This window comes from Bufo bufo, chromosome 3, assembly GCF_905171765.1.
Source record: "Bufo bufo chromosome 3, aBufBuf1.1, whole genome shotgun sequence".
NCBI classification, from domain to species: Eukaryota; Metazoa; Chordata; class Amphibia; order Anura; family Bufonidae; genus Bufo; species Bufo bufo.
This window is the reverse complement of record NC_053391.1, coordinates 698,846,587-698,865,429: the sequence shown is the minus strand read 5'-3', so window position 1 is coordinate 698,865,429 and position 18,843 is coordinate 698,846,587. Positions and strand designations below refer to the sequence as shown.

The 18,843-nt window shown below is 45.3% G+C and overlaps 1 protein-coding gene across 1 annotated transcript in view; it reads right to left on the bottom strand.

Annotated features, from left to right (window-relative positions):
- Positions 1–13,182: 13,182 nt before the first annotated feature.
- The window catches only part of ART1 (ADP-ribosyltransferase 1), a 75,099-nt gene continuing 69,438 nt past the window's right edge, over positions 13,183–18,843 (bottom strand). Inside the window, exons 3-5 of the mRNA XM_040426654.1 lie at positions 16,783–17,527; positions 16,649–16,687; positions 13,183–13,489 (exon numbers count right to left, since the gene is read on the bottom strand). Of these exons, the coding sequence (XP_040282588.1) occupies positions 13,398–13,489; positions 16,649–16,687; positions 16,783–17,527 (876 nt within the window). The 3' untranslated portion in view covers positions 13,183–13,397. The remainder of the gene's footprint in view (positions 13,490–16,648; positions 16,688–16,782; positions 17,528–18,843) is intronic.

The following is an 18,843-nucleotide window of genomic DNA, read 5'->3' as shown; positions in this document are numbered from 1 at the left end:
ATTACATACAGATTATACAGTCACCACTAGGGGGAGCTCACTACATACAGATTATACAGCCACCACTAGAGGGAGCTCACTACATTCAGATTAAACAGTCACCACTAGAGGGAGCTCACTACATACAGATTATACATGCACCACTAGAGTGAGCTCACTACATACAGATTATACAGTCACCACTAGGGGGAGCTCACTACATACAGATTATACATGCACCACTAGAGGGAGCTCACTACATACAGATTATACATCCACCACTATGAGAAGCTCATTACATATAGATTATACAGCCACTACTTGAGGGAGCTCACTACATACAGATTATACAGCCACCACTATGGGGAGCTCATTACATATAAATTATACAGCCACCACTAGAGGGAGTTCATTACATATAGATTATACAGCTACCAGTAGAGGGAGCTCACTACATACAGATTATACAGCCACCACTAGGGGGAGCTCATTACATATAGATTATACAGCCACCACTAGAGGGAGCTCACTACATACAGATTATACATGCACCACTAGAGTGAGCTCACTACATACAGATTATACAACCACCACTAGGGGGAGCTCATTACATACAGATTATACAGCCACCACTAGAGGGAGCTCACTACATACAGATTATACAGCCACCACTATGGGGAGCTCATTACATATAGATTATATAGCCACCACTAGAGGGAGCTCACTACATACAGATTATACATGCACCACTAGAGTGAGCTCACTACATACAGATTATACAGCCACTACTTGAGGGAGCTCACTACATACAGATTATACAGCCACCACTATGGGGAGCTCATTACATATAGATTATACAGCCACCACTAGAGGGAGTTCATTACATATAGATTATACAGCTACCAGTAGAGGGAGCTCACTACATACAGATTATACAGCCACCACTAGGGGGAGCTCATTACATATAGATTATACAGCCACCACTAGAGGGAGCTCACTACATACAGATTATACAGCCACCACTAGAGTGAGCTCACTACATACAGATTATACAGCCACCACTAGTGGTAGCTCACTACATACAGATTATACAGCCACCGGAGCTCTCTACATACAGATTATACATGCACCACTAGAGTGAGCTCATTACATACAGATTATACAGTCACCACTAGGGGGAGCTCACTACATACAGATTATACAGCCACCACTAGAGGGAGCTCACTACATTCAGATTAAACAGTCACCACTAGAGGGAGCTCACTACATACAGATTATACATGCACCACTAGAGTGAGCTCACTACATACAGATTATACAGTCACCACTAGGGGGAGCTCACTACATACAGATTATACATGCACCACTAGAGGGAGCTCACTACATACAGATTATACATCCACCACTATGAGGAGCTCATTACATTTAGATTATACAGCCACTACTTGAGGGAGCTCACTACATACAGATTATACAGCCACCACTATGGGGAGCTCATTACATATAGATTATACAGCCACCACTAGAGGGAGTTCATTACATATAGATTATACAGCTACCAGTAGAGGGAGCTCACTACATACAGATTATACAGCCACCACTAGGGGGAGCTCATTACATATAGATTATACAGCCACCACTAGAGGGAGCTCACTACATACAGATTATACATGCACCACTAGAGTGAGCTCACTACATACAGATTATACAACCACCACTAGGGGGAGCTCATTACATACAGATTATACAGCCACCACTAGAGGGAGCTCACTACATACAGATTATACAGCCACCACTATGGGGAGCTCATTACATATAGATTATACAGCCACCACTAGAGGGAGCTCACTACATACAGATTATACATGCACCACTAGAGTGAGCTCACTACATACAGATTATACAGCCAGCACTAGAGGGAGCTCATTACATATAGATTATACAGCCACCACTAGAGGGAGCTCATTACATATAGATTATACAGCCACCACTAGGGGGAGCTCATTACATGCAGATTATACAGCCACCACTAGAGGGAGCTCACTACATACAGATTATACAGTCACCACTAGAGGGAGCTCACTACATACAACCACCACTAGAGGGAGCTCACTACATACAGATTATACAGCCACCACTAGAGGGAGCTCACTACATATAGATTATACAGCCACCACTAGAGGGAGCTCACTACATATAAAGAAGGAGCTCCCCTTGTTGGTGACTTTTAGACTTTTGGAGCCGACTTGCTTGCTTTGATCCTCTGAGAGATAAGTCCCTCCTGTGATCTTTCCAACTTCTGTAAATCGAGATTTATAGGTGAAGGGTCTATAAGGGAGGATATGAATGGCCCACAGGGGAACTGGTGAATCCCCCGGTGGGCCCCTGAGCAAGGCGGGCCCTTATTCCTCCACCTTCTGCCCAAGTGGTGCATTAGACCAACTGCAGTACAAACAGACAGCAGCCTATGCTTGTATAAAACTGGGTATATTATTATTGCTACATGCACACGACCGTTGTGTGTTTTGCAGTCTGCAAATTTCGGATCCGCAAAACATGGATGGCGTTTGTATGCGTTCCGCAATTCTCGGAATGGCACGGACAGCCATTGATATAACTGCCTATTCTTGTCCGCAAAACGGACAAGAATAGGACAGGTTATATTTTTTTTGCGGACCACGGAACGGAGCAACGGATGCGGACAGCACACGGAGTGCAGTCTGCATCTTTTGCGGCCCCATTTAAGTGAATGGGTCTGCATCCAAGCCACAAAAACTGCGGCTCGGATGAGGACCAAAACAACGTTTCCAGTTTATCATTATGCACACATCAGGTGTTGGAGAAGACTTCTAGGTGCAGAGGCAGGTCAGTCAGTATCCTCTTTCCCCAGGGACCTGACCTCTCAACTGCACTACAGGGACCCCCATAATCCATCATCTTGTAGTGTCTTGCTACTGCTGCTGCTGCTATTTACAGTGGGCCCCAAAAATGAATTTTACTGGTGGGCCCTAGGCTCCTCAGTCGGACACTGCCCCCGCTCTATATACTGTACAATGTACACTACATGGTCAGTGGTAGGTGCTCCTATCTTATTGGGTTCAGCTGCTTCCGTCTCATTGGACACAGCCAGGGGTGCACCACCAGTGAGGCCAGGTGAGGCCATTGCCTCAGGCAGCAGCAGGTAGGGGCAAGAGGGGGGCAGCGGGAGGGCCATCGGCAATGAGCACTTTCATTGTGGAAATGCTCATCTTTACATATTCAACGGCATCTCTGTACTCAGGACAGCAATACAGCGGAATGCTGCGATGGGGCACGGGAGTGATGCCCACAGTTTCCTCTAATTGGCTTTAGCCCTAGTTCCTGTAGCGTATCAGAGGCCGGTGTCATCGCGCTGCCTGAGGGCCATTATTTTGTAACTGGAGAAAGCACTATGGGGACATTGCGGCTGTAAAAAAGTGATTTTTTTGTACTGGCACACATTCTAAGGTGGCCACTATGGGGACATTTGTTCTACATGGGGCACCAAAGGGTTTTGTTTTTGTTTTTTTTATAGTGGCACATGTGATAAGGGGGCATTTTTTGTACAGGCACACATTATAGGGGTAAATATTATTACTACTGGGGGCAAAATGAGGAAAATTATTACTATTGGGGGCACTGTTACCCCATAGTTCACTCTGGAGAATTATTACTATTAGTGGGACCTTTGGGAGGACCGTTACTTTGGGAGGCACCCAGCACAGTATTAGGGGTAGCATAACGAGGTGTTCAAAAGATGGGAAGGAGGATGGAAAAGTAGTTGTCAAACTCTACAGAAACAAGAGAAGTCTGAAAGAAATCATCATGGTGGTCTGGCCCGAATGGAGAAGATGAGGAAAGATAACGTCTACGGTAGAGGAGACATCACTGGATGTAAGAGGTATCTGGCGCTGTATTACCCTGTATGCTTTGTAGCTCTGTATGTAATGTTTTCCAAGTATGTCTTTAACATTAGGCCTGGAGAAAAGGGGTTAGGTTAAGAAATTGAGATGGGGGGGGGGATTTCAGTTTTTGCCTCAGGCAGCAGAAAGGCTAGTAGAATGGGTTGTGCTAACGAGTTCACTCACTGTGACATGGAAGATTTCTATGAAGAAGCTTAACACAAGCTTCAGACCATGGTGCACAATGCCAGGTGGTGGCTGGAATAAGGGAAAGCACGTCATCACTGGACTCTGGAGCTCACAGGTCTAAGATCACCGTGCACAATGCCAGGTGGTGGCTGGAATAAGGGAAAGCACGTCATCACTGGACTCTGGAGCTCACAGGTCAAAGATCACAGTGCACAATGCCAGGTGGTGGCTGGAATAAGGGAAAGCACGTCATCACTGGACTCTGGAGCTCGCAGGTCTAAGATCACCGTGCACAATGCCAGGTGGTGGCTGGAATAAGGGAAAGCACGTCATCACTGGACTCTGGAGCTCACAGGTCTAAGATCACAGTGCACAATGCCAGGTGGTGGCTGGAATAAGGGAAAGCACGTCATCACTGGACTCTGGAGCTCACAGGTCTAAGATCACCGTGCACAATGCCAGGTGGTGGCTGGAATAAGGGAAAGCACGTCATCACTGGACTCTGGAGCTCACAGGTCTAAGATCACAGTGCACAATGCCAGGTGGTGGCTGGAATAAGGGAAAGCACGTCATCACTGGACTCTGGAGCTCACAGGTCTAAGATCACAGTGCACAATGCCAGGTGGTGGCTGGAATAAGGGAAAGCACGTCATCACTGGACTCTGGAGCTCACAGGTCTAAGATCACAGTGCACAATGCCAGGTGGTGGCTGGAATAAGGGGAAGCACGTCATCACTGGACTCTGGAGCTCACAGGTCTAAGATCACAGTGTAGTGTACGGGAACTGTAATACCCGTCACTACCAAAGTGTCACTTGGTGTGCTGTCGTCCCTCCTTAGTTATGGAGAAGTTGGTATATGTCAGTTTTATAAAATGTCATGTAATGCAATGCTATGTGTTTCCCTGTTACTGTGAAATTTGCATGTACAGGCCTGCAGGGGTGTCATTCCAGCTTCTAGTCGCTAGAGGGAGCTAGAGAGCCCTAGTTTATATAAGGCCAGACAGGGAAGCAAAAGTCAGTCTAGACCACAGCTCAGAAGTTTCTAGAGCCTGAGGAAGTGTCCAGTAGCTGAGAGAGACAGAAGCAAAGATCAGGAAAGCAAGCGGTACTCAGAAAGACAGAGGAGGTACTGATTAAAGCTATAGCCAAGGATATAAAGCCAGAACTAGGTTAGTGGGCCTTGGTGAAGATATGCTATATTCCAGGATCAGACAGAATTAGAGTGCAAGCTCCTGTGCTGCAAGTCCTGTGTTCAACACTCTGTAATTACCCTGCTATAACTGAATTGCCTGCATCGACCGAATTGCAAAATCGACTGTATGCTAAGGAACTGCATTTCCATTATTGTCTCTGCTTGCAAAACTACTAAAGTTGGAGTTCTGTTTTAAGACTACGTTTCCTCAATTTATTCCTGCATCCGCAAACGGCGTGCCACCGTTTACTTGGCACTGGCGTCACGAACTATCTTTACCTATACCTGCCCTTGCAGAGAGTCAGCTGTACCAGGTTAGTGTATATTGCACTACATCACCCAGAAACACCTATTACACACAACTTGAGTACGCTGCACCTCTCTTTTGGCGTCACGAACAGGATACGCACGCTTTTTAGTGCAAGAAGCGTGAACTTTGTGCCTTATACAGTTGCCCTGTGACCAAAGTGACAATTTGCCTGTTTTATTCAAGTGGACTTTGTGGACTGAAAATCATACCCAAAGTGTACCAAAAAACTCTAAAAAGCGCTGTGCAGTGTTGCGCTGCACAGAGGAAGAAAACCGCCGCATTGGAATGTGGTTTTGTGGACTTTTTGCAATCCTGCTTGCTGTCAGTGAATGGACAGCGTTTTGCTAAAGATGGCCACCGGCTGCCTGGAGTAAAGTTTCCCGCGCCGCTGAGGACTTTCGTGGGCGGATCTCTGCAAAGACACAGAGAGTCCCGCCCCTCTTGATCATCGCACCGCCGCGGCCCTGCTTCTCCTGCGTCATCGGGTGCTCAGGACGTCCGGAACCTCGCGAGACTGGACCTGCGCAAGCCCGGCGATACCGGTAAGCACTTGTAACCGGAGGGAAGGGGATTGTACCGGCCTCTTTAGTCGCCAGCGGCCACCTCTCAATAGACTACCATGTCAGAGCCAGGAGTGCCTGAGCAGCCGGCCCCAGGAGAGCTTGCGGCTCCTGATCACCCTACAGCCCCTAGCATGATGCCCTTTACCATGCCCTACTATTTCGGGGCCCCATGGTTCCCCCGCTACAGGGGAGAGACCCATACCCTAAGGGACTTTGAAGAAAAGTTGCTGGCACTATTCCGATTATACCCTATAAATGCCGACCAGCAAATGGAAATCCTGCTGGCACAACTGGAGGGAGCGGCCCGTAGAGAAGTGTTATCCTGGCCTGCTACTGAGCGGAGTACTCTAGAACAGATCTTCACCCGCCTCAGAGCCACTTTTGAAACTAGGACTGCCTCAGAAATAAAGATGCACTTCTTTGGCAAGAGACAGAAGCCCGGTGAGTCCCTCCGTGACTATGCCCTATCACTTCAGGAGGCTTTAGGGGCTGTAATCCAGATAGACCCCAAAGAGGCTGATAACCTGAACCAGACCCTGAGGGAACAATTTATCAACGGGGTGTCTAGTGAACAAATAAGGACCCAGTTAAAGATGCTGTCCACCCAGCACCCTAACAGTGCCTTTCTGGACTTTAAAGAACTGGCTATAAAAATTCTGGGGTCCGCAGTATCTCCTGAGTTGAGCGCCCTATCTGAGTCATCAGCCTGCAAGCCAAAACCGCTTGTCACTAACCGAGCTGAGGCCGGCCAAGCTGTTCAAGTGTCAGCTACTGATACTATTGCCATGCTGACAGAACAGGTAAATCACCTCACTAAAAGTCTAGAGAAGGTGTGCAGAAAAATAGAGGAATGGGAAAAACCCATAATGACAGAAGAAGAATTCCTGTCACCTCCTAGGCCGTTCCCACCTCCTTACCAAGAGACTCACCCCAGGGATCCTGGGAGGCGTAATAGAGGTCACAAGAAGCCCGTGTGTACATACTGCAAAAAGCTGGGACACACAGAATCCACGTGCTGGCAGTTAAACGGGCAACCCCTGAGGCTGAGGACCACCCCTCGGGAGGTAGAACACTAGGTCCAGAGGATCCAAATTGGATGCCACGTTATGTAGGATCCCATCCTAAAATCAATATAGAGATCAACGGGATCCCCTTTGAAGCCCTATTAGATACTGGGTCTCAGGTCACTACTATTCAGCTGCCTGCATTTGAAAAGTTCTGGGACACCAACCAGTTGACCCAACCGCCTGAATCCTGGGTGGAAATTATCGCCAGCAATGGCAAACCAGTAAAGGTTCATGGATACTGGGAACCCACCCTGCAGGTGGGAAAAGTAACCCTGCCTCAACAGGGAGTGATCGTAGTGCAGGCCGGTGACAGAGGAGGACATCCTGTCATTCTAGGCACCAATGTCTTCAAAAACTGTTATTCAGAAATACTTGCTGTATTACATCAGACTTTGCCCACTGCTTCCTCTGCATCCAGGAGGGTGATTCAAAAGACTATCACTGTGTTAAGTGCCCAGCAGAGGTTTGCTAATGGGAAAGGAGAAATTTGTACTGCCAGGATCCGTGATATTAAGCCTGTGACTTTGCCTCCTAATTCTCAAACTCTTTTGTGGTGTCGTGCTGTCCTGGGAGTCGAAGGCCGAGATTATCCAGCCCTGGTGGAACCACTCCAGATGGAGGATTACCCTTATGTGAGAGCTGCCAAGTGTCTGGTGAACGTCTCCCAAGGTAAAGTACCTGTCCGTCTGATTAACCTGAGTGATCATCCTGTTGCGCTTACTAAGCATTGCCGTGTTGCCCAGCTGTCCCAGGTGTCCTTCCAAGACATCATTCGTCTTCCAGCGACAGAGAAGCCGCCAGCTGCAGACAGCGGATGTTCGCCGGTGACCCAGCCACAAGTGCCCTGGTGGGAAGAGCTCCATGTAGGGGACGAGACTACCCCCCAACATCAACAAGAAGGGATTCTACAGCTTGTCAAGGAGCACCACCAGGCCTTCAGTAAGCATGCTACTGACTATGGAGAGGTTAGTGCCATACAACACACCATACCTACTGGCTCTCATCCTCCTATCAAGGAGAGATACAGACCTTTACCACCTACTTCATATCAGACTGTAAAGGAAATGATCCAAGAGATGAAAGACTCTAATGTGATCCGGGACAGCCGTAGTCCGTGGGCTGCACCCCTGGTTCTTGTAAAGAAGAAGGACGGTAGTATCCGTTTCTGTGTGGATTATAGGAAAATTAATCAAATAACCCACAAAGATGCATACCCACTGCCCCGCATTGAGGAGTCACTAACTGCTCTGGGCTCCTCTGCCTATTTCTCCACATTGGACTTGACCAGTGGCTACTGGCAAGTACCCATGGCCCCTGCAGATAGAGAAAAGACTGCCTTCACTACTCCCATGGGCCTGTTCGAATTCAATTGTATGCCGTTCGGGCTATGTAATGCCCCAGGAACTTTTCAGAGATTAATGGAGCGGTGTTTGGGTCACAAAAACTTCGAAACAGTGCTGCTGTATCTAGATGACGTCATTGTGTATTCAAAAACATATGAAGACCATCTGAAACATTTGGCAGAAGTATTTGAAATCCTTATCAAATATGGCTTGAAGGTAAAGCCATCCAAGTGTCACCTGCTCAAACCTGCAGTAAGATACCTGGGGCATGTAGTAAGCGGAGAGGGAGTGCAACCTGACCCTGATAAATTAGCAGCTGTCCGTAATTGGCCGGTTCCTACTACCGTCAAAGAGGTGAGGAGTTTCCTTGGTTTTGCCGGCTTTCTATAACAAATTTGCTCAACAGGATCAGGCTCGAGCTACCAATAACAGAGCTGCAGTTCCTTCACCCTCCAGTAGGCCTGATCCTAAAGAAGAAAGGTGGGTGAAACTACAGTCTGAAAGTAGAGTGCTGGGTGAGTTGTTGGACTTCATTACTAGTGGCAGAGCCCCTGAGAGGATTCGGCGTAAGAGTGCAGATCCTGAGCTCATCAAACTGTGGAGACAGCGCCATCAACTCTTCATACAAAAGGGCCTATTGCTACGGAGAAGCCTAGACCCAGTGTCCAACGAGAGAGTGCACCAGATTCTCATACCCCGACGAGATGCAGGTATGGTGTTGGAGATGTACCACAATCAATCCGGTCACTTTGGGGTCCAAAAGACTGAAGCTACTATCCGCCAGCGGTTTTACTGGGTAGGCATGAGAGAAGACATGGAGAAGTGGTGTCGAGAGTGTGTAGCCTGTGCCTTGAAACGAAGTGAGCACCATGATCAGAGGGCACCACTGAGACCCATTGTAAGTACCCGTCCTCTTGAACTTGTCGCCATCGACCATGTGAAACTGGAGCCTAGTCGCTCAGGGTATGCTTATGCCATGACTATTATTGACCATTTCACAAAGTTTGTTGTAGCAGTGCCTGTGAGAGACCAGACAGCCAAGACTACAGCCGAAATGTTCTGGAAGCACTTTCTCCTGCCCTATGGATGTCCAGAAAAGATCCTCACCGATCAAGGACCTGCTTTTGAGTCCCATCTGTTCCATGAACTGTGCCGCTTACACAACTGTAAGAAGATCCGGACGACGGCCTACCATCCTCAAGGTAACGGATTATGTGAAAAAATGAATCAGACCTTGATAGAGATGCTGAGGGCCGTGCCTCCTGAAAACAGAGGAGATTGGCCCAGTCTGTTGCCACAGCTCATGTTCACATACAATCATACCATACATTGTTCCACCGGGTATACCCCTTTTTACTTGATGTTTGGGCGCCAAGGGACATTGCCTGCTGATCATTCATTGGACATACACGTACCTGAGTGCATTAACCCATTACCTAACACCGACTGGGTTGCTGAGCACCAAAGGCGATTAGATGCAGCCAAAGCCATTGTTCAGGAACGTATGGACTATGCTAGGGACCGACAGCAGAGAGACTATGATCAAGCAGCCCATGCAGAACCCTTGACCATAGGGGCCGTGGTATGGTTAAAGAATAACCGTCGTACCAGCAAATTGGACAGTAAGTGGGAGCGAAGTCCCTATGTTGTCACTGCAATCCCAAATGTTGGAGCTCACACTTATGAGATCACCCGGGAAGACAAGGGATCCCAAATTGTACACCGAAACCGGTTGAAGCTCTGCCTGAATATCCTGTGTCAGAGTCAGCAATACCGCCCGAGGATCCTATGCAGGCTGTCAGTAATCTCAGGTATGACGCTGATCCCATGCATTGGCTTCTGACACCGTGGTTGAACTTGCTGGTGCCTGCTCCGGCACCTACTGTAGTTTCACCTCCAGAAGAGCCGGTTCAAGATGCTCCGGATCCAGTACCCCCTCTCGTGGATATTGTTGTTCCAGTTGTTCCTGTTGTTCCAGCTGTTCCTGACCAAGGTCTCACGGATGGAGACCCTCCTGTTGCTCCTCTCCCTCCTACCTCGTTGCTAAGGGAAGAGGAGACCCCTGTTTTGAGAAGGTCTACCCGGATGACCAGGGGACGCCCACCAGTCCGTTTAGGAGACTTTGATTATTCTGGTGGTGTCTCCTCCCAAACAGTTGCCACGGGCAATACCTTACTTGACATTTGTGCGCAAGAATGGACTCCTCCACGTGAGCCCTTGCCTGTGATACACCCACGGGAAACTCCTGGGTAGTTCCGTTATTTTGCTGTCCTTTTATTGTGCAACTTCATACTAAGGAACCGTGCCCGGAGACAGACTCAAAAGTACCTCTGAGATTCTTATTCTTTTAAAAGTAATGTGCCCAGAGATGGACTCCACCGCATGAGAGCCTCTGTGATTAATAAGAAATAACCTGGGTACGGACTCATGCTTGTTCTTTGAGCCTCCAAGAACTTTTATACTGTTTTATACATTTTGCTGTTCTATCATGGACTTATTCATTGTCATGGACTATCCTGGTTATAATGTTACGCTGTGCCAGGTCAGCGCCCCCGTTCCATTCACTATCCTGAGAGAAGAGAACGACGCCCCTTGTCACTACCCTTCACTTTTGCCAATTGGACCTGATGTAAATGTAAATGCAGATGAATTACATGTATGTATGCCTGCATGTCTCTATTTTCTATTTCAGGTAGAGATTCCAGTTGGGCGACCCATGATGGAGTACGAGGTCGTACTCAGCTTAAAGCAGTGGGGTATGTAGTGTACGGGAACTGTAATACCCGTCACTACCAAAGTGTCACTTGGTGTGCTGTCGTCCCTCCTTAGTTATGGAGAAGTTGGTATATGTCATTTTTTATAAAATGTCATGTAATGCAATGCTATGTGTTTCCCTGTTACTGTGAAACTTGCATGAACAGGCCTGCAGGGGTGTCATTCCAGCTTCTAGTCGCTAGAGGGAGCTAGAGAGCCCTAGTTTATATAAGGCCAGACAGGGAAGCAAAAGTCAGTCTAGACCACAGCTCAGAAGTTTCTAGAGCCTGAGGAAGTGTCCAGTAGCTGAGAGAGACAGAAGCAAAGATCAGGAAAGCAAGCGGTACTCAGAAAGACAGAGGAGGTACTGATTAAAGCTATAGCCAAGGATATAAAGCCAGAACTAGGTTAATGGGCCTTGGTGAAGATATGCTATATTCCAGGATCAGACAGAATTAGAGTGCAAGCTCCTGTGCTGCAAGTCCTGTGTTCAACACTCTGTAATTACCCTGCTATAACTGAATTGCCTGCATCGACCGAATTGCAAAATCGACTGTATGCTAAGGAACTGCATTTCCATTATTGTCTCTGCTTGCAAAACTACTAAAGTTGGAGTTCTGTTTTAAGACTACGTTTCCTCAATTTATTCCTGCATCCGCAAACGGCGTGCCACCGTTTACTTGGCACTGGCGCCACGAACTATCTTTACCTATACCTGCCCTTGCAGAGAGTCAGCTGTACCAGGTTAGTGTATATTGCACTACATCACCCAGAAACACCTATTACACACAACTTGAGTACGCTGCAACAGTGCACAATGCCAGGTGGTGGCTGGAATAAGGGAAAGCACGTCATCACTGGACTCTGGAGCTCACAGGTCTAAGATCACAGTGCACAATGCCAGGTGGTGGCTGGAATAAGGGAAAGCACGTCATCACTGGACTCTGGAGCTCACAGGTCTAAGATCACAGTGCACAATGCCAGGTGGTGGCTGGAATAAGGGGAAGCACGTCATCACTGGACTCTGGAGCTCACAGGTCTAAGATCACAGTGCACAATGCCAGGTGGTGGCTGGAATAAGGGAAAGCACGTCATCACTGGACTCTGGAGCTCACAGGTCTAAGATCACAGTGCACAATGCCAGGTGGTGGCTGGAATAAGGGAAAGCACGTCATCACTGGACTCTGGAGCTCACAGGTCTAAGATCACAGTGCACAATGCCAGGTGGTGGCTGGAATAAGGGAAAGCACGTCATCACTGGACTCTGGAGCTCACAGGTCTAAGATCACAGTGCACAATGCCAGGTGGTGGCTGGAATAAGGGAAAGCACGTCATCACTGGACTCTGGAGCTCACAGGTCTAAGATCACAGTGCACAATGCCAGGTGGTGGCTGGAATAAGGGAAAGCACGTCATCACTGGACTCTGGAGCTCACAGGTCTAAGATCACAGTGCACAATGCCAGGTGGTGGCTGGAATAAGGGAAAGCACGTCATCACTGGACTCTGGAGCTCACAGGTCTAAGATCACAGTGCACAATGCCAGGTGGTGGCTGGAATAAGGGAAAGCACGTCATCACTGGACTCTGGAGCTCACAGGTCTAAGATCACAGTGCACAATGCCAGGTGGTGGCTGGAATGGTGTAAAGTACATCATCACTGGACTCTGATGGATGACTCTGGCGTTGGCGGCTGTCTGGTACATGCTTAATACCAGAATATAAAGCTGTAGTAACTCGTGGTTGTGGGACGGTCACGGAGCTCCTGCAGGTTGATGGGGGCACATACTTCTTGTCATGTAGAGTCTGTGCGGAGATCGAACCACAAGGAAAGAAAACCAAAGAACATTCAACTGAGCATTTTAATAATAATACAGTAGAAGCAGCCGTCAGCCTGTGCCCTATATGTGTACTGTGTGTACCGCACTGCGCATGCATCCAGACAGGAGACAGCCATGACATCACAGGCAGAAGATGAGCGGCGCCCGCTGATAACTGTGTCTCTCCAGCATGAAGAAGACCCTCCAGGTTCTGAGAAGACATGGTGGAGTCTCAGGAGTCGCGGCTCAGCCCCCTGGGTACTCACGGGTAGAAGACTTGTCCCAGGGTTAGAAGGAGCGCTCCAATGATCAGGATTATTTTCTGCGACGCCTTCGTTTTCCAAATACTCAAAGCTGATGGGAAAAAACAAAACAATATGGACGTCTCCGTCTATATAGACCTATGTGCAGGATCGGGAGGTAGAATGGGATAACGCCTTAGACTCAAGACTCTGACCACGAACCTATTCCAGGGTCTTCCCTCTACTATTACTTCTGGTACTCCAGGGCCCCACCATCATGTGTTCGAGCTCACGCATAGGACACTTGTATTTTATGGATCGGATGCGGACACATTCACTACAATGGGGCCGCCGTGTTCTGTCCGCATCCATATGTCCGTTCGACGGCCCCGCCAAAAAAATGGAACATGTCCCATTCTTTTCTATATTACGTTCTATAGAGGGCTGAATGTTCTCCAAAATGCGGAATGCACACGGCCGGTATCTGTGTTTTACGGATCTGCGATATGTGGACCGCAAAAACAGCTACGGCCGTGTGCCTGAGCACTTATTTCTAGTATTGTCCTCCTCAAGTGTAGCAGAGGATCCTTGTGGGCCCCTCCAGGGCCTCTAAACCTCCCAACAGCTGCCCCTGACCAGCAGTAGTCGCGGGAATAGAATTAAAGGGATTTGATTAAGGCTGCCCAAGCAAGTCGTTCCACCACCACCGTCTGGTTGAGCCGTTTCTGCAGTGCTGCGGTGGTGACTCCATGTGGTTGCTGAGTGGCCTCAGTGGTCATGTCAGGTATATGATGACATTCCAGACAAACCTCTGAAGCCAGTGATTGGCTGTGGTGAGCACATGGGGTAGATGACATCATCACTGCAGCACAGGATAGGGCCGGTGACCTGCGCCCTTCATTCTCTGGGTCAGTACGATTACAACCATACTGCATTTTTATAGTTTTTATTGCATTTTAATACTTTAAAAATAAAAAAATGTTAGATTTTTTTCTTTTCATTGCCCTAACCCTATAACTTTTTTAAAGTTACATTCACGGAGCTGTGTGAGGGCGCGTTTTTTTTTATGCAGGGCGATCTGTAGTTTATATTGATAACATTTTGAAGTGCGTATTACTTTTTGATCACGTTTTATACAATTTTTGGGGAGGTAAAGTGACGGAAAAAACTGCGAAACGGCCATTTTGATTTTTTTCCATTACGGTGGAATATTTACTTTTACATTTTAATAGTATGGGCTTTTTGGGATGTTTGGGTGATTTCTGATTCTTTTATTGTTCATTTTTGATATGGGAAAAGAGGGGTGACTTTAATTTTTATATATATTTTTATGGCGTTCACCATATGGAATAAATACTGTTACATTTTAATAGTTCAGGTGTTTTGAGACACGGAAATGATAATAATTTTTATTGAATTTTTTTACTTTTATTTTTAATATAGAGAAAGGTGGTGAATTAAATATTTTTATTTTTTTATATAATTTTAAAAAAAGTTAAACTTATTTTAGCCCCCGAGAGGACTTTAACCTGCGATTGTCTGATTGCTTCTCCCATAGACTACAATGATTTAACATTGCACTCTATGGGAGATTCAGCAACAGACAGGACGTCGCTATGAGAAGAGCCTTCACAAGGCCCCAGGCTGCCACAGTAACCGAATGGCTCCCCCGATCTTCACCGATCAGATGTCGTAGTCGCATCGACCACAGCATCTGAGGGGTTAAGCATCCATGATCGGCATTGATCACAGGTATTGTGTGCACCATCTTAAAGCCATAGACTTCCACCATACATGGCGCTTGTCCTTAACCCCTTCTCAGGACCCTGCCATATTTCACCTTACGGACCAGGCCATTTTTTGTGGTGATAACGTTAAAACGCTTTTACTTATCCAAGCCATTCTGAGACTGTTTTCTCGTCACATATTGTACTTCATGACACTGGTAAATTTGAGTCAAAATATTTCATTTTTATTTATAAAAAAATACAAAATTTACCCCAAATTTTGAAAAATACAGAATTTTCTAATTTTTAATTTCTCTGCTTTTAAAACAGATAGTGATACCTCCTAAAATAGTTATTGATTTACATTCCCCGTATGTCTACTTCATGTTTGGATCATTTTGATGTTTTCTTTTTTTGGGACGTTAGAAGGCTTAGAAGTTTAGAAGCAAATCCTAAATTTTTTAAGAAAATTTCCAAAAACCAATTTTAAGGACCAGTTCAGGTCTGAAGTCACTTTGTGAGGCTTACATATTAGAAACCACCCGTAAATGGTCCCATTTTAGAAACTACACCCCTCAAGGTATTCAAAACTGATTTTACAAACTTTGTTAACCCTTTAGATATTCCACAAGAATTAAAGGAAAATGTAGAGGAAATTTCAGAATTTCACTTTTTGGGCAGATTTTCCATTTTAATCTATTTTTTTCCAGTAACAAAGCAAGGGTAAACAGCCCAAAAAAAACTTAATATTTATTGCCCTGATTCTGTAGTTTACAGAAATACCCAATATGTGGTCGTAAACTGCTGTACGGGCACACGGCAGGGCGCAGAGGGAAAGGAACGCCATATGGTTTTTGGAAGGCAGATTTCACTGGGATAATGTTAAGTTGCCATGTCCCATTTGAAGCCCCCCTGATGCACCCCTAGAGTAGAAACTCCAAAAAAGTGACCCCATTTTAGAAACTACGGGATAGGGTGGCAGTTTTGTTGGTACTATTTTAGGGTACATGTGATTTTTGGTTGCTCTTTATTACACTTTTTGTGAGGCAAGGTAACAAATAATAGCTGTTTTGGCACCGTTTTAAATTTTCGTTTGTTACAATGTTCATCTGACAGGTTAGATCATGTGGTATTTTTTATAGAGCAGGTTGTTACAGAGACGCAACAATACCAAATATTTTTTTTGGTTGTTTGTTTCAGTTTTACATAATAAAGCATTTTTGAAAAAAATAATTTTATAGTGTCTCCATATTCTGAAAGCAGTATTTATTTTTTATTTTTTGGGCGACTGTCTTATGTAAGGGCTCAAGGGTAAGGGTTGTTCTGCCTTTAATGGATTGTTCTGGCTTCTGTTATAAATGGAAGTCACGAGGCTAATGTGAACAGAGTCTAAGAGAAAAGTGTCCTCTTGGAGGACCACAACCTCATAATACCAATCTATAGTGAAGAGAGCAGAGTCCAGCAATAACCTGGAAGCTAGGAAGACCCTACCACACCTGGAACAGACAATTGGTGGGGATGGGGCTTCTGGGGGTCATGATTACCTGAATTAAAAGGACACCAGGTAGACTTACACCTTCTGCCTGTGGAAACAAATATATAATTATTATTATTATTATCACATCCAGTAATGGCAGCCATAGGTAAGTATCTCCTGACAAGATGGCCGGTCACTCACTTTTCACCAGCTCGCAGTTGTAAACACTGGACTTCTCCAGAGACTGCAGAGAAATCACGTTCCTGTCTCTGTCTCGGGTGAAATTAGTCACCTTGAACTTCTCGTAGGGAGGAATAAGCACCTCTTCCTCACCCGGGAAGAAGGAGAAGTTCTTGATGTTGACACCGTAGCAGGTCTGGATGCTGAAAAAAGTGTCTTCTCCAAACTGCAAAGCATTCTGGTCGTTCTTAGAAGAAGAAGTGAATTGCCCGAAACGGACGGGTTTCCGAGACTCAGACTTGAACTTTATCCCTTTGATTCCTCTGAAGACCTTGTGGCAAGCCGTAGTGTCCACCTCATCCAGAACCTGCAGTGCTTTGGTCAGATAGTAGTGCAGAACCTTGAAGTTGAAGTTCTTCAGGTAATACTGCTTGGACTGCCCGGCATCTCTCACCGCCCCATTGAAGACCTTGTGCAGAGGACCATTTATAGTGTAAGCGAACAGAGCGATGGCGTACTCATCCTTAAAGCCCTTAGGCAAACCCAAATATCTTCTCCGCTCCTGATTCCACTTAAACGTAGCCGTGTCCCAGGCATCTGCAAACTCCTTATTGGCAGCATACTCTGACTGGAATAGCTGAGAAATCTCCTCCTCCATTGCTTCACTACATCCTCTATACTGGTCATCAAATGACATAGGAGCCATATCAAGAATGGATTCCTTACTGGAAAAGATGTCTCTTCTGGAAACTCTGTAACTGTCCACCTGATAAAGAGACAATAATAGTGTCACAAGTCATCAACTCTACATAATATACTCTGAATAGGACTCTCCACAGTACATCATCATGAATGCATAATCTGTACAAAAAAAAAAAGAGCAGTAAAACTACTATAATACTGCCACATGTACAAAAGTATATCTACTATAATACTGCTCCTATGTACAAGAATATAACTACTATAATACTGCCTCCTATGTACAAGAATATATCTACTATAATACTGCCTCCTATGTACAAGAATATAACTACTATAATACTGCCTCCTATGTACAAGAATATATCTACTATAATACTGCCTCCTATGTACAAGAATATATCTACTATAATACTGCTCCTATGTACAAGAATATAACTACTATAATACTGCTCCTATGTACAAGAATATAACTACTATAATACTGCCTCCTATGTACAAGAATATAACTACTATAATACTGCTCCTATGTACAAGAATATAACTACTATAATACTGCTCCTATGTACAAGAAATAACTACTATAATACTGCTCCTATGTACAAGAATATAACTACTATAATACTGCTCCTATGTACAAGAATATAACTACTATAATACTGCTCCTATGTACAAGAATATAACTACTATAATACTGCCTCCTATGTACAAGAATATAACTACTATAATACTGCTCCTATGTACAAGGCTATAACTACTATAATACTGCCTCCTATGTACAAGAATATAACTACTATAATACTGCTCCTATGTACAAGAATATAACTACTATAATACTGCCTCCTATGTACAAGAATATATCTACTATAATACTGCCTCCTATGTACAAGAATATAACTACTATAATACTGTTCCTATGTACAAGAATATAACTAATATAATACTGCCTCATATGTACAAGAATATAACTACTATAATACTGCTCCTATGTACAAGAATATAACTACTATAATACTGCTCCTATGTACAAGAATATAACTACTATAATACTGCTCCTATGTACAAGAATATAACTAATATAATACTGCTCCTATGTACAAGAATATAACTACTATAATACTGCTCCTCTGTACAAGAATATAACTACTATAATACTGCCTCCTATGTACAAGAATATAACTACTATAATACTGTCTCCTATGTACAAGAATATAACTACTATATTACTGCCTCCTATGTACAAGAATATAACTACTATAATACTGCTCCTATGTACAAGAATATAACTACTATAATACTGCTCCTATGTACAAGAATATAACTACTATAATACTGCCTCCTATGTACAAGAATATAACTACTATAATACTGCCTCCTATGTAC